General features: G+C 38.0%; 5 protein-coding genes across 7 annotated transcripts in view; all 5 read left to right on the top strand.

Moving 5' to 3' along the window:
* The window catches only part of LOC104753180 (putative F-box protein At1g71320), a 6,705-nt gene extending 1,053 nt beyond the window's left edge, over nt 1-5,652 (top strand). The window contains exons 2-3 of the mRNA XM_010475470.1: nt 4,706-4,718; nt 5,635-5,652. Of these exons, the coding sequence (XP_010473772.1) occupies nt 4,706-4,718; nt 5,635-5,652 (31 nt within the window). The remainder of the gene's footprint in view (nt 1-4,705; nt 4,719-5,634) is intronic.
* LOC104749084 (probable WRKY transcription factor 68) lies at nt 517-1,771 on the top strand. The gene is made up of 3 exons (XM_010470663.1): nt 517-871; nt 1,008-1,154; nt 1,274-1,771. Exons 1-3 carry the CDS (start codon nt 582-584, stop codon nt 1,683-1,685), a joined length of 849 nt encoding a protein of 282 aa, XP_010468965.1. The 5' UTR covers nt 517-581; the 3' UTR covers nt 1,686-1,771.
* Nucleotides 5,166-8,351, top strand: LOC104749085. Its single transcript, XM_010470664.1, has 6 exons — nt 5,166-5,293; nt 5,680-5,997; nt 6,117-6,585; nt 6,899-7,200; nt 7,459-7,842; nt 8,006-8,351. The coding sequence occupies exons 2-5, from the start codon at nt 5,680-5,682 to the stop codon at nt 7,816-7,818; spliced, it is 1,449 nt and encodes a 482-aa protein (XP_010468966.1). The 5' UTR covers nt 5,166-5,293; the 3' UTR covers nt 7,819-7,842; nt 8,006-8,351.
* On the top strand, nt 8,789-9,388 carry LOC104753181. Its single transcript, XM_019238154.1, has one exon. It carries the CDS (start codon nt 8,789-8,791, stop codon nt 9,386-9,388), a length of 600 nt encoding a protein of 199 aa, XP_019093699.1.
* Nucleotides 10,113-12,670, top strand: part of LOC104749086 (probable pre-mRNA-splicing factor ATP-dependent RNA helicase DEAH2) — a 6,477-nt gene continuing 3,919 nt past the window's right edge. Inside the window, exons 1-4 of one of the 3 annotated variants that reach the window (XM_019238315.1) lie at nt 10,113-10,542; nt 10,792-10,994; nt 11,071-12,155; nt 12,409-12,571. In XM_019238315.1, coding sequence (XP_019093860.1) covers nt 10,264-10,542; nt 10,792-10,994; nt 11,071-12,155; nt 12,409-12,533 — 1,692 coding nt within the window. In that variant the 5' untranslated portion in view covers nt 10,113-10,263 and the 3' untranslated portion in view covers nt 12,534-12,571. Of the gene's footprint in view, nt 10,543-10,791; nt 10,995-11,070; nt 12,156-12,408; nt 12,660-12,670 lie in introns of those variants that run through there. The other 2 variants (XM_019238316.1, XM_010470665.2) reach the window with 2 other exon arrangements.

The raw sequence follows: 12,670 nt of genomic DNA on the forward strand, positions 1-12,670 counted from the left end.
CACAAAAAGAGAGGAAGAAAAAAACTCAAGAGTTAATTCGAATTTTGAATAACGTAACGTAAATAGTATCATATCAATGTCTTGACTCTTGACCTAAAGAAATTAAATAAAATAGTAATAATGTATCCCACACAATATGTAACCCCTCAAAATAAAATAAAAAATCTAACAAAATACGTAATACAGATAAAAATTAAAGCGACAAAGGTATAAGAACTGGGCATCATTTTGTATGTTTCTGAAAAGTAAGTTAAGATATATGTATTGGTGTGCACATGATCCAATGTTCGCGGTCATCCCTTTACTGGCGCACTGTGAGAAACACAGGTCGCATGTAAAACAAACGAAAGCGGATTACATACTAATCGTGTCCAAACCACACGCGCGCATTTATTAATTGGGACTGTTTTTATAACACTGTCCGTCCACCTACGATAGCCGGTCACCAGTTCAAGGTATTTTAATTAGCAAGAATCCCATGTGTTCTATATTCATCACTCCTCACTCTCTCTTAATTCTCTCTAACCCTCATTAAAAAATCTCTCTCTCCCCCTCGTTTTGTTTACTTGGGAGGTTTGGTTATGGAGAATGCTGGTGCTGGGGTGCCGTTTTACGATTTAGGGCAAACAAGGGTTTACCCACTCTTCTCTGATTTCCACCATCTATCGGCGGAGAGGTATCCGGTAGGGTTCATGGATTTACTTGGTGTTCATCGTCATTCCCTCACCCATACGCCGCTGATGCACTTTCCCACGACTACACCTAAATCGTCCTCGAGCGAAGCTGTGAATGAAGATCATGAAAAGAAGAGAGAGAACGAGGAGGAAGAAGAAGAAGAAGAAGAAGAACAGCAACATAAGACATATAAGAGGTGAGCTTGAGCGTTTGTTTTCGTTTTCCTTTTTTGAAGTTTATTTCTTTTTCACAGAGATCACTTGGTTCACATAAATTAAGAATCAGAGAAAAAAATTATATATATGATGCTTGCTGAACTATAGGGATTATAGGTTTAAAACAACTAAGACTAGTGAAAAGACGAAGTTGAAGGTGTCAAAAGTGTCATTCATCACCAAGAGTGAGGTTCTTAATCTAGATGATGGTTACAAATGGAGAAAATACGGTCAAAAACCTGTCAGAAACAGCCCTTTTCCAAGGTAATAATATTAAGCTTCCTAATTTACTGTGTGTTCTTTCGGATAAATAATTAAATTAACATTATATACGAGCTAGATTTACAAATTTTGATGGGTACTTTTTTTTTTCCCTTTGCAAGGAATTATTACCGTTGCACAACAACTTGGTGTGACGTGAAGAAGAGAGTGGAGAGATCATTCAGTGATCCAAGCAGTGTAATCACCACTTACGAAGGCCAACACTCCCATCCTCGTCCAGTACCCAAAGGAGACAGCCTTGGATTCAATGGCTCAGCTTCTAGAGCCCACTTTGGCCTCCCTACACTCCCTCCTCAGCTTTTAGATTACAACAGCCATCAACAACAAGGACAGTCTTCTTTTGGAGCTGGGTACATTATCCGGCAAGAAAAAGGATCTGATGATGATCATCATGATGATCCTGTAGTGAAGAAGAGTCGAACTCGGGATCTGCTGGATGGAGCTGGTTCAGTCAAAGAACATGGCCTTCTTCAAGATATTGTTTCCTCTCATATCATTAAGGATGAGTGTTAGTTAATCGCTTAATGAAGTATCTAGCTAGCTAGCTAGCTAGGTTTATTTTATCTAATTATCGTAAAAACAAACCATGTAGGGCAATGTTCGAGCTGTCATACGTATTTGATCATGATGAGTATTATGGGTTTTTTTTTTCTTTTCTTTTTTTTTTGTATCAAATGAGAGAAATTGAACTTATTTAATTGATATTTATTACTTTAACTTAGAGTACCCGCTTGATCAAAGATCAAAACACTGATTAAGCTTATATACTGAACCGCACCACATTTAGGTTACTTAATTATTTTCACATTTTGTGTGTACATGTATGCATGTCTTACTGATCGAGCAATTAGTAGTCACTCTAGTAGTGTGTGGATCGTCGAACTGATATCCGACCTCGAGCAATGTACAAGATTTTGAGAGCAATAACGCTATATTAGCTAGGGTTCAGTTAGGTTTTAATTCTCTATATATTATAGCTAGAGACGAGATATAAAGGTAAAGATAATTGATTGATTGATCTTTTAACAGAGAACGTAAATTCCGGGATTGATGATGCTTTTCTTAGTTATATCAATTAATTTTTGATTACTGACTTTTGAATACAGAGAAGCATATATAATAATTAGATGGTTCAAAGGGAATATTGATGTGGAAAAACAAAACTTATGTTGCATAGTATATTTTAGCTAGTATATATATATATATATATATTCATGGATCAAACAGGAAATGGGACGGATCAGTATATATCTAATTACGATGGGGAAAATAATTATTCACCACATACTTGTGTATTTCATGAAAGTCAAGTGTCAGTGTCATCTGCTATTTTAAACTTTAACGTTTTCTTTTTGGTTTTTTTTTATTCTCGTGGTTTCTTCTAAAATACCAAAACGACAATAAAGGAGTAAAACAAATTCAAATTCCGACCTAACCTCTAATTAATGATCATTTTACTTTTAAGAAAAGGACTATATATGACACTCTTCATATGCATGTTTGTTAAAATTTTGAGATTCGTTCCGTCTTCAAGCTGTTTGGAAGCAGTGTGTTTGAATTGAGTCAAACCTTATAAAGACCACATGCACACACTATATGACCATTTCTATATATAGAAATGTTTGGTTTCGTCCCCTTCTGTTCCAAATTTCATTTCGTCGATCGTGTCACATGGTCTTTAATTTGCTACAAGCTAAGTAGAGACAGACAATGGTTCGAAAAACCTAGAAAAGACAAGTACTTATCATATCACTACATATCTTCTATAAATTGTTATCAATAAAATTTAATAGTAATTAATAAGCTTTAAATAAAGATTTGAAGATTTTAAATATATAAAGTTAGTTAGATTTTATTTAATTTGATACATAGCAGTTCTGTGAATTTAAACTGGATCATTAGTAGATTAGATTTCTTAGCTATATTGTATTGTATTTTTAGTACATACAGATTTTTTCCTCTTTTATCTTTCTTATATCATATTTTTCCTAGTGCTTTTTTTTTCCTACAGTTAGCATATATATAAGAGACAGATAAGGTTTAAAGAAGGATTATTAAAAAAGTTGCAATTAACAAAAATTGAATCTTGTGTTGTCAATTGTCATACTCAAAAGAAAAAGAAAAAAAAAATGTCATACTATGTTCGTCATTGTGTCCGTCCATGGGAGCCGGAGAACATCACAATTTCTGGTTGCTTATGTTTCGGACCCAATACGGAGAAGACCAATGAAATCTTCAACAAAATTTTCACGGAAAACTACTCGGAGTCGGCTTTGAAAGAATTAAAGTCGGATCCAGAGCTAAGAGTGAATGTGATGGAAAACATCATAGCAACTTTCAATTGTCAAATCCATGATGGGATCATTAAGGAGAACATAGGTTTCGCTATATGGATGATCGGTGAATATTCATTATCGATTTCAGAGATCGAAAACGGATTATATGTTATCAGACGAAGCATTGGAGAGCTGCCTTTCCCTAATTCATCTTATAATGATGTTCTAAAATGCAATTGGTTCGAAGAGTGTCGTCGAAGGCTAGTCATCGATGGAGATGCTAAACTCCGAATGCAAGTAGCTATCGCACTAAGCAAACTTATCTATAAACAAAAAGTCTTTATTCGTGTAAGAAAACTCAGACAAGTACGAACGGAAGCTGTTAGGATAATAGCGTTGCTGCCTAAACCGGTCAATATGGGACGTGCGACTATCGATTTTTACAGCGGGGAAATAAGGAGATGCATGATATCTATATGCCATGGAGATAAAGAGCTTAAACGAATTTGTGAAAAGCTAAGTGGTGAGAATTTGATTAGCTTGCTTTCCAAGAAATTGCAAGAAGATCAACAAAAAGATTTGGATGACCAAGCGTTGTATCAGTTGGTAAGCAACCTTAATCATCCCATATTGCTTCTTCGTTATTAAACTAAATCCACACACACGTGTATATATATATATGGTTGTTTCGTTATTATTTAATTATAATTCTAATTTATTTTTTCTTAATTATTATTATGGCATAGGAAGCAATCTTTTTCGGGTCGAAGAACGATGGTCAAGCATAGGAGAGGCAATGTATGGTTTATATGTGTAATCAAGTCCCTACTAGGGAATCTCGGGTGGTGTGTTATTTTTAAAGTCGTTGTCCTTTTATATTTTAAGGCATCCTTCATGAAACATTCAATTTGATGCTTGCAATTTTAATCGATCTAATTTTCTTTAATTATTGTCTCATAATTAAGCGATTTATATTTGTTTTTTTTTCATTGCTCGTAATCGAGAGAGTTAAAGAAACAATAATTCAAAAAAAAAAAAAGAATTCGGAAATTGACGGAAAAAAACGAAACGACAACATTATGGGAAGATCCAAACCCGATCAAAATCCGATCCAAAAAACCCTATCCGAATCCGTATCCGAAATTGTAAAATACTCGAACGGGTTCTAAATCTCTAAATCCGAAAAATCGAACCCAAACCCGATCCAAACCGAAATTTGAATGGATATCTGAATATACCTACATTATTAATATACAGTAGTAATATATTAGTAATATTTATAATTTTAATAATATAAATGTCTAAAATATTCAGATTTTTAGATATTTTAGATAATTTGAAGTATTTAAACTGTTTATAGTAAATTTGAGTAAAAAATACTCTAAATTTTTCAGATATATTGCGTATTATTGAATAATTTATACTAAATTAGATACTAAAATTTTGAATTTTGTGAACTATGGGTAATCCGAATCCGAACCCGAAATACCCGAACCGAATCCGATCTGAACCCGAAATCTAGAAATACCCGAACGGGTCTTATATCCGAAATACCCGATCCGAACCCAAAAATCCGAAATACCCGATCCGAACCCAACCGAGTACCCGAATGCCTAGGCCTCTCAACAAAACGCGAAACTTAAAGCGGCGACGTTTAACTGAGGGGTATATATGTTATTTAGAGAAATCAAAGGTTCAAAAGGGAAAGAAAAAAAAAAGTTAAAATTTTTTGGAAGCAGTCAATTTCAATTCCCACAGGGCACCGAACGAACCCTAATAGCAAATCTGTATCGTTGAGTTTGAGCAAGCATCTTCTTGGGTCGCCATTAATTCGCACCTCGCAAGGTATGATAAACCCTAATTCTAGATTTTTTGGGTCTATACTCTTTCATCTTTTCTTTTCTCCGTCGCTCTTTAATTTCGTCGCATTGAGCTATGACATATGTGACAATCAGCGAGTTTGGTAATAGGGTTATTCGATTTCTCACATAATTTTTGTTTATCTCTATGAAAGATGTCACCTTTTTTTTTGATTTAATCGTATTGAGTTAATGAAGAAGTTTTCATAATTATTATGTTATGTGTGTCCTATGCAAAATGTGGCGTCTTTCTTCTTCTTCTTCTTCTTCTAATTCTTAGTGAAGTCTTCATGAGATTGATACTTGATTGAGACATTGTCTTTTCAGAGTCTTTCTGGGAATTGAAACTGAAACGTGTGTTTAAATTTTCAGATGGAAAGCACTAGATCGGACCCAGAGCTTGATGATGACTTTAGTGAAATCTACAAGGAGTATACTGGTCCTGTAAGTGCTGTCACAAACAACACTACCCAAGAAAAAGACAAACCTATTATCAAACAACGGTCTGAAGAAAGATGTGATGAAGAGGAGGAGCAACTACCTGACCCTAATTCTGTACCAACCGATTTCACTAGCCGAGAAGCTAAGGTTTGGGAGGCTAAGTCGAAAGCTACTGAGAGGAACTGGAAGAAGAGAAAAGAAGAAGAAATGATCTGTAAAATTTGTGGCGAGTCTGGCCATTTTACTCAGGTAACCCTCCTCTAATTTTTCTGCTTCTTGCTAGTAGCTAAATCCTTTTTTAGTGTTTATATATCATCTGTGTTGTGTTTCTGAATGTTGCATCATTCATATTTTGTTATATATTTTAGGGATGTCCATCAACACTTGGTGCTAATAGGAAGTCACAAGAATTCTTTGAAAGGGTACCGGCTAGGGACAAGAATGTAAGAGATTTGTTTACGGAGAAAGTTATTGAAAGGATTGAAAGGGAGACCGGCTGCAAGATTAAAATGGATGATAAGTTCATAATTGTTAGTGGCAAGGACAGATTAATCTTGAGGAAAGGTGTTGATGCTGTTCACAAGGTTAAGAAGGATGGTGAGATGAAAAGTTCTTCTGTTTCTCACAGGAGCAGATCCAGGTCACCTAGGCGAACTTCTGTTGGTCCACCACGTGCTCGAAACTCTGAACCTCAAGGACAGCACCTGCCGTCACATGGTTCATCATCAAGTTTCTCAGAGCGCTCTGGAAGGCAAGATAAGTTTGTGGATAATCGTGTGCGCGAAGAGAATCGTGTTCTTGAGAATCAGCGAAATGTTTACCGAGGATCACCACAAGGTAGGGACAGGATAGGATACCTTAGAGACCTGGTTATTGTCTCTTTTTAGTCTTGTCTTTAAGGAAGTTGATTGGTTGTTTTCCGGCTTTTCTTTTGGCCGATAATGTCATTTCCTTATCTTTATTTTGCAGCCAAAAAGGTAAGTCCTTATGTTCAAAGCATTTTGTACAGTACCGAAGTAAATAAATTATTTACTACACTTTTGCTCGATCTTCTCTCTGATTGAAGTTGAGATCATGTGTCTTACTGTAGCCGTAACCTTTCGTTTAGCCTCGTGGTCAGGCAGTTAACATTATTATTCATTTTATGAAGCTTATGGTAGTGACAGAGCTCGGAGTCGTTCCACACATTCAAAATCTCCAGGGAGACCACGTTATAGTGGATGGGATAAACCGTATGATAGGCAAAAGTCTGAGGTGAGTGGTTATAGGTCTGAAAGATGGGACCAAGAGAGAATGGGTGGCTCCAGCGACATTCAGGTGAGTCAACAGTTTGAACGGCCTCCAGTCCCACAGTCGTTAGAAGAACTAGAATTGGAATATACGAGGGATGCAATGGAGCTTGAAAAGAAACGCGATAAGGAAGAAGATGAGGAGAACATCAAGCATCGTGAGGTAAGAGATCCAGTGACTGAATGTGTTCCTCTTAGATTCCAAACCAAGTATAGGCTGGATTGAATTCTATCACCTCAGAAATCGCAATTCTTAGGAGTTTCAACTATGAAAGTTGCATGCTTTTTGCATTTTTAGTTGCTCATAGTATTTGGACGGCAGCGGATCTCTCAAAATGTAATTTAGTCCCCAGTCTCCTAGTGAAATGCAATTCCTTTTGAAGAACCTCACCTTCTGACATCAATTTGTGCGAGTTTATAGACAATCCGGGAACTGAGAGAGAGTTACATGAAGAAACAGGCTGGGCTAAGGGGTATGAATGCTAAACAATGGGACGAATTCCTTCAACTCGATGCTCAGAGACGTCAACAGCAAGCACGGCAGCAAAACTCTGGTTTGAGTTATGGTAACTATAGACAGTTTCCTCCTTATGCTGAGTTTGATGATGGATACTCCGCCAATCCTCCTCCCTATGGTGGAAACAATGTGCCAATGGATTCCCAGGGCAGATATCCAAACCATGTAAAAAACTATCCCTCAAGGAATCAAGACAACAATTATGGTACCGGTTTCCAACGCCAGAGACGTGAGGACTATGGAAAAGCCTACAATCGTTATTAGACCATCGTATCCAGATTGTGTATGGTAAGTTGTTTCTCCCATATGAAGACGAAAGTTAGTAATGTGCTGTTCTTGGAGTTTATGATTTTGATTGAGTAGCTGATCGAAGTGTTAACGGTGGATTCTTGAAAAGTCTGTCTTTGTCTCTCTGTACTTTCTGGCCTAAAATGCTATTTGAAAATTTCAGGGTCTGCTGAATGTGGATTACGACAAATGAGTCCAAATCGCACCTCCAAATATGTGGTAGGTAATCCGAATTCTGATTAGGTTGTACACATAATGTATCTTGGAGACAAGGCGCAAACAAAGTGTTGTTCCTTACTGGTGAGCCAGTCTCATATCTGGCAATGTTGAATACCGTCCTCGTCCATGCAAAAGAACATCTGTGATTGCTAGCTATCTGTTTCTCCTTTGGTTTGTCATTTTACATTAAGATATCCTGCTTAATTGTAGTGATTGAACCATTTCATAGTACTCATAGTTCGTCCTTTAGACATATTATTTTCTTTAAGATAAGTTTAAATTGGGAATCCTCTCTTTTACTTCTGTCAAAACGAATAATTTCTGGCCATGGTTTCCAAAGTTCTTAGCTTTCCAAGAGCTCACGTCGCAGAGAGATAAATTTTATTTGAGAATTTCAAAGTTGCCTTAATGTGGTGACATTGATCCCTCGTGAATCCAAAATGGCTATGCATTAGTTAAGTTTTGACTCTTCGTTTTCCTCTATAAAGGTTGCAACTTTTGCACTTCCCACTACAGATATAGAGCGCTTGGTATAGAGACTTAAATGCCTCGTGAATCCAAAAGGGTCGTAATAATTTGATGCCGTTGCAGCAATTAATTAACTATCGACTCTTCATTTTCGTTTCCAAAGGTGCGACTTTTGTAATTCCCTTCACGCCTTTATAAAGACAGACGCATCTCCCAAGCTTTACCCCACCTATCCTCTTTCTCTCCTTTTCTTTCAGATATGTCTACATCCATTGTACAAGTTGGATATCGATATGAAAGCATCAGAGCGACAGTAGCTAGAAATGACAGCGACATTAGTGATCATGTGCGGATATTCCTGTCTAATGACGAAAACAGGAACAAAATCATCGGTCTGGATACAGAACGATCGGTTTTACAATGTGGCATAGATTACCCTCCGGAGAGCAGACTCGTGGTTCTCCAGCTCTGTGATGGCCAGAATTGCCTAATAATCCCGGTTCGTTATGTATGTGGTAATAAGCTTCCCGTTTCTCTCACCAATATCCTCAATCTCCCAGAATACACTTTCATGGGTGTAGGTATTAGTAAGGCTTTGGAAATGCTGAAGAGCGAGTGTGGTTTGACCTGCAAGAATGCCGTTGATATCGGTCCTTCGTCGTGGACCTTGTTGAGCAAGTCTCTTGGTAAAATAAAACGTAAATCCCAGGAATACTTGTCGTTTAGGGAACCAATACCAGAAGCTATTTATGAAGATTGGGACAGTGGAAGTCTTAGCGAGAATCAGATCAAGCTTGCAACAGCAAATGCTCACTTGGCTTTCGAAGTTGAGAATATGATCTTAGAAAATACCTATTGAGTCAAGACGTCTGTTATCTTTTTTTATTATTATTATTTTATTATGTTAAACCGTCTGTTTGTTCTCTCCTTTGTTTTTGACTTGTTATGTTCGTAGAGTCTTTGCAATTCAATGGAATATTTTTGTCACCATCTTTAAATCCATAAGTCCACAAAGTCCTAGTATTTGGAAAGGTGGTCGTAACTTCTCAAGCATGACTCTCACAATTCTCAACGTTGGAACTACCAAGTACCAACCAAAGGGGTTGATCTTTCTCACACCACTCACAAGTCAAACTCTTTCAGGTCTAAAGCGTCTGTTATTTTTTTTTTATTGTGTTAAAGTTAAGCCGTCTGTTTGTTCTCTCCTTTGTTTTGTCTTGATATGTTCGTGAAGTATATGCAGCAATTTAATGGAAAATTTTGTCACCATCTTAAATCCATTATGGCCACAAAGTCTAATATTTGGAAAGGTGGTCGTAACTTCTCAACGTTGGAGCTACCAAAGGGGTTGATCTTTGTCACACCACTCACAACCAAAACTCTTTCATGTCCATGAAGGTACAACAAAATACTCGGCTGATAATCTCGTTATCTGTTGGGCTGAGCCTGACACTTTAAAACTTATCACAAGCCTATTATTATATTAGCCCACTTAACGAACACTTGGGCTTCTTATTTCTAATTAATAATTTGAGGGAGCTATAAGACGTTTTGTTAAGATGTAGGGTGAAATTGAAAATTATAATAAAACTTAAAGCCGCCTCTCTCTCTCTCTCTCTTTCTCTTAAATCAGGCGCTGCCGAACCCTAGCGTTAGCTTTCATAAATTCTTCCATTCTCTTCGTTCTTCTGCTTTCTGCTCTATCTCTCTCTCTTACGTTCGTTCGTAAAAGGGATGGGTACAGAGAGAAAGAGGAAAATTAGTTTGTTCGACGTTATGGACGATCCATCGGCTGCGTCAAAGAACACCAAAATCAATGGTCTTGCCGAGTCCGGAATCAGCAGTCTGGTCAATAAGTGGAACGGGAAGCCTTATTCCCAGAGGTATTATGACATTCTTGAGAAACGGAAGACTCTTCCTGTTTGGCTTCAAAAAGAAGAGTTTCTCAAAACTCTCAACAGCCATCAAACCCTTATTCTTGTCGGTGAGACCGGTAGTGGTAAAACTACTCAGGTAAAAAGTTTTCACCTTTTCATACTTTTTTGAATTTGATTCATCTCATTGGCTTATTAGAGAATGATTGATGACAAGTGTTTTGGTTTAATTTTAATTGGAGATGATTTAAAAGTTTTCATCTTTTCTTCTTCTTCTTCTCATACTTTGAATTGGATCAACTAGTTGGCTTATTAGAGGGATGATGTTAGTGTTAATTGTAGGTGATGTTTTAGAGAATGAAAAGCTAATTGTGATTTTTTGGTACAGATCCCACAGTTTGTCATAGATGCTGTGGATGCTGAAACTTCGGATAAGCGTCGGAAGTGGTTGGTTGGATGCACACAGCCTCGTAGAGTTGCAGCAATGTCTGTGTCTCGTCGTGTTGCTGAAGAGATGGATGTTACTATCGGAGAAGAAGTTGGTTACAGCATCCGTTTTGAGGACTGCAGTAGCCCCCGAACGGTCCTTAAGTAAGTATTGTTTCTCTCTCTTTTAGCTTCTCATTTATCTACTTGTGGACTTGTATCTAATTTCACTATGACCCAGGTACTTGACTGATGGTATGCTCCTGAGAGAAGCAATGACGGATCCTCTCCTTGAGAGATACAAAGTGATTATTCTCGATGAAGCCCACGAGAGAACTCTAGCCACAGATGTGCTGTTTGGTCTTCTTAAAGAAGTGTTGAAAAATAGACCTGATCTTAAGTTAGTTGTGATGAGTGCTACTCTAGAAGCTGAAAAGTTTCAGGAGTATTTTAGCGGTGCTCCTCTGATGAAAGTTCCTGGTAGGCTTCATCCAGTTGAGATCTTCTACACTCAGGAGCCTGAGAGGGACTATCTTGATTCTGCGATTAGGACTGTTGTCCAGATCCACTTGTGTGAGCCACCTGGTGATATTCTTGTTTTCTTAACTGGGGAGGAGGAGATTGAAGATGCTTGCCGCAAAATCAATAAAGAGGTTGGTAATCTTGGGGATCAGGTGGGACCTGTTAAAGTTGTGCCACTGTATTCTACTCTTCCACCTGCCATGCAGCAGAAGATTTTTGATCCTGCTCCAGAGCCGGTAACTGAAGGTGGTCCTCCTGGGAGAAAGATTGTTGTCTCCACTAACATTGCTGAGACTTCCCTAACCATTGATGGGATTGTCTATGTCATTGACCCTGGGTTTGCTAAGCAGAAAGTTTACAACCCAAGAATCCGTGTTGAGTCGTTGTTGGTATCCCCGATTTCAAAGGCAAGTGCTCACCAGAGATCTGGTCGTGCCGGTAGAACGCGGCCTGGAAAATGCTTCAGGCTTTATACAGAGAAGAGTTTCAATAATGACTTGCAACCGCAGACCTATCCAGAAATATTGAGATCAAACCTTGCAAACACAGTTCTGACCTTGAAAAAACTGGGTATTGATGACTTGGTGCACTTCGATTTTATGGATCCCCCTGCTCCTGAAACGCTGATGCGAGCCTTGGAAGTTTTGAATTACTTGGGAGCACTGGACGATGAAGGTAACTTGACAAAGACAGGTGAGATTATGAGTGAGTTCCCATTGGATCCACAGATGGCAAAGATGCTCATAGTCAGTCCTGAATTCAATTGCTCGAACGAGATTCTCTCAGTTTCAGCCATGCTATCAGGTAACCCCCTTACTTTTTTCTTTGTTGTTGTTCTTGCTAGCTCGGGTTAGGTATGTAGTTAAGGGTAGGCGTAAACTTGCTACCAGTTTCCATTCTGCAACTAGTGTCTAATGTGCATTAGAACTCATCTTTGTCTTCCATATGTATGATTGTCATTTAGAATTAATCATTAGAGTTAGGTTGTCATCAGCAGTCGCTAGTCTGGGTTCTGCAGACCCATGGTTAGGGGTATCCTAAGTAAGTGCTGATGCAGATAGTTGCAGTTTCTCAGTTATTCTCTCTCATGAAGCAAATGGTATCAGTCTCATCGCCTCTATGCATCTGCTGACCTCTTCCATGGACCTCTTCTGTTATTATATATACCAATTCTTTCTCTAGTACCGAATTGCTTTATTCGGCCTAGAGAGGCTCAAAAAGCAGCAGATGAAGCTAAAGCTAGGTTTGGACACATTGATGGAGATCACCTCACATTGTTGAACGTCTACCACGCTTTTAAGCAAAACAGTAAGTGATTA

Source organism: Camelina sativa, chromosome 16 (assembly GCF_000633955.1).
Source record: "Camelina sativa cultivar DH55 chromosome 16, Cs, whole genome shotgun sequence".
In the NCBI taxonomy this organism is placed as follows: domain Eukaryota; kingdom Viridiplantae; phylum Streptophyta; class Magnoliopsida; order Brassicales; family Brassicaceae; genus Camelina; species Camelina sativa.

What these genes read in the sequence shown, in the direction of transcription:
- LOC104749084 (XM_010470663.1), top strand. Translation starts at nt 582, where the DNA reads ATGGAGAATGCTGGTGCTGGGGTGCCGTTTTACGATTTAGGGCAAACA. An exon ending in CAACATAAGACATATAAGAG is followed by an intron (nt 872 to 1,007) that starts GTGAGCTTGAGC and finishes TAGGGATTATAG; the next exon opens with GTTTAAAACAACTAAGACTA. An exon ending in AGAAACAGCCCTTTTCCAAG is followed by an intron (nt 1,155 to 1,273) that starts GTAATAATATTA and finishes TCCCTTTGCAAG; the next exon opens with GAATTATTACCGTTGCACAA.
- LOC104749085 (XM_010470664.1), top strand. Translation starts at nt 5,680, where the DNA reads ATGGAAAGCACTAGATCGGACCCAGAGCTTGATGATGACTTTAGTGAA. An exon ending in AGTCTGGCCATTTTACTCAG is followed by an intron (nt 5,998 to 6,116) that starts GTAACCCTCCTC and finishes TATATATTTTAG; the next exon opens with GGATGTCCATCAACACTTGG. An exon ending in AGAACATCAAGCATCGTGAG is followed by an intron (nt 7,201 to 7,458) that starts GTAAGAGATCCA and finishes GCGAGTTTATAG; the next exon opens with ACAATCCGGGAACTGAGAGA.
- LOC104753181 (XM_019238154.1), top strand. Translation starts at nt 8,789, where the DNA reads ATGTCTACATCCATTGTACAAGTTGGATATCGATATGAAAGCATCAGA.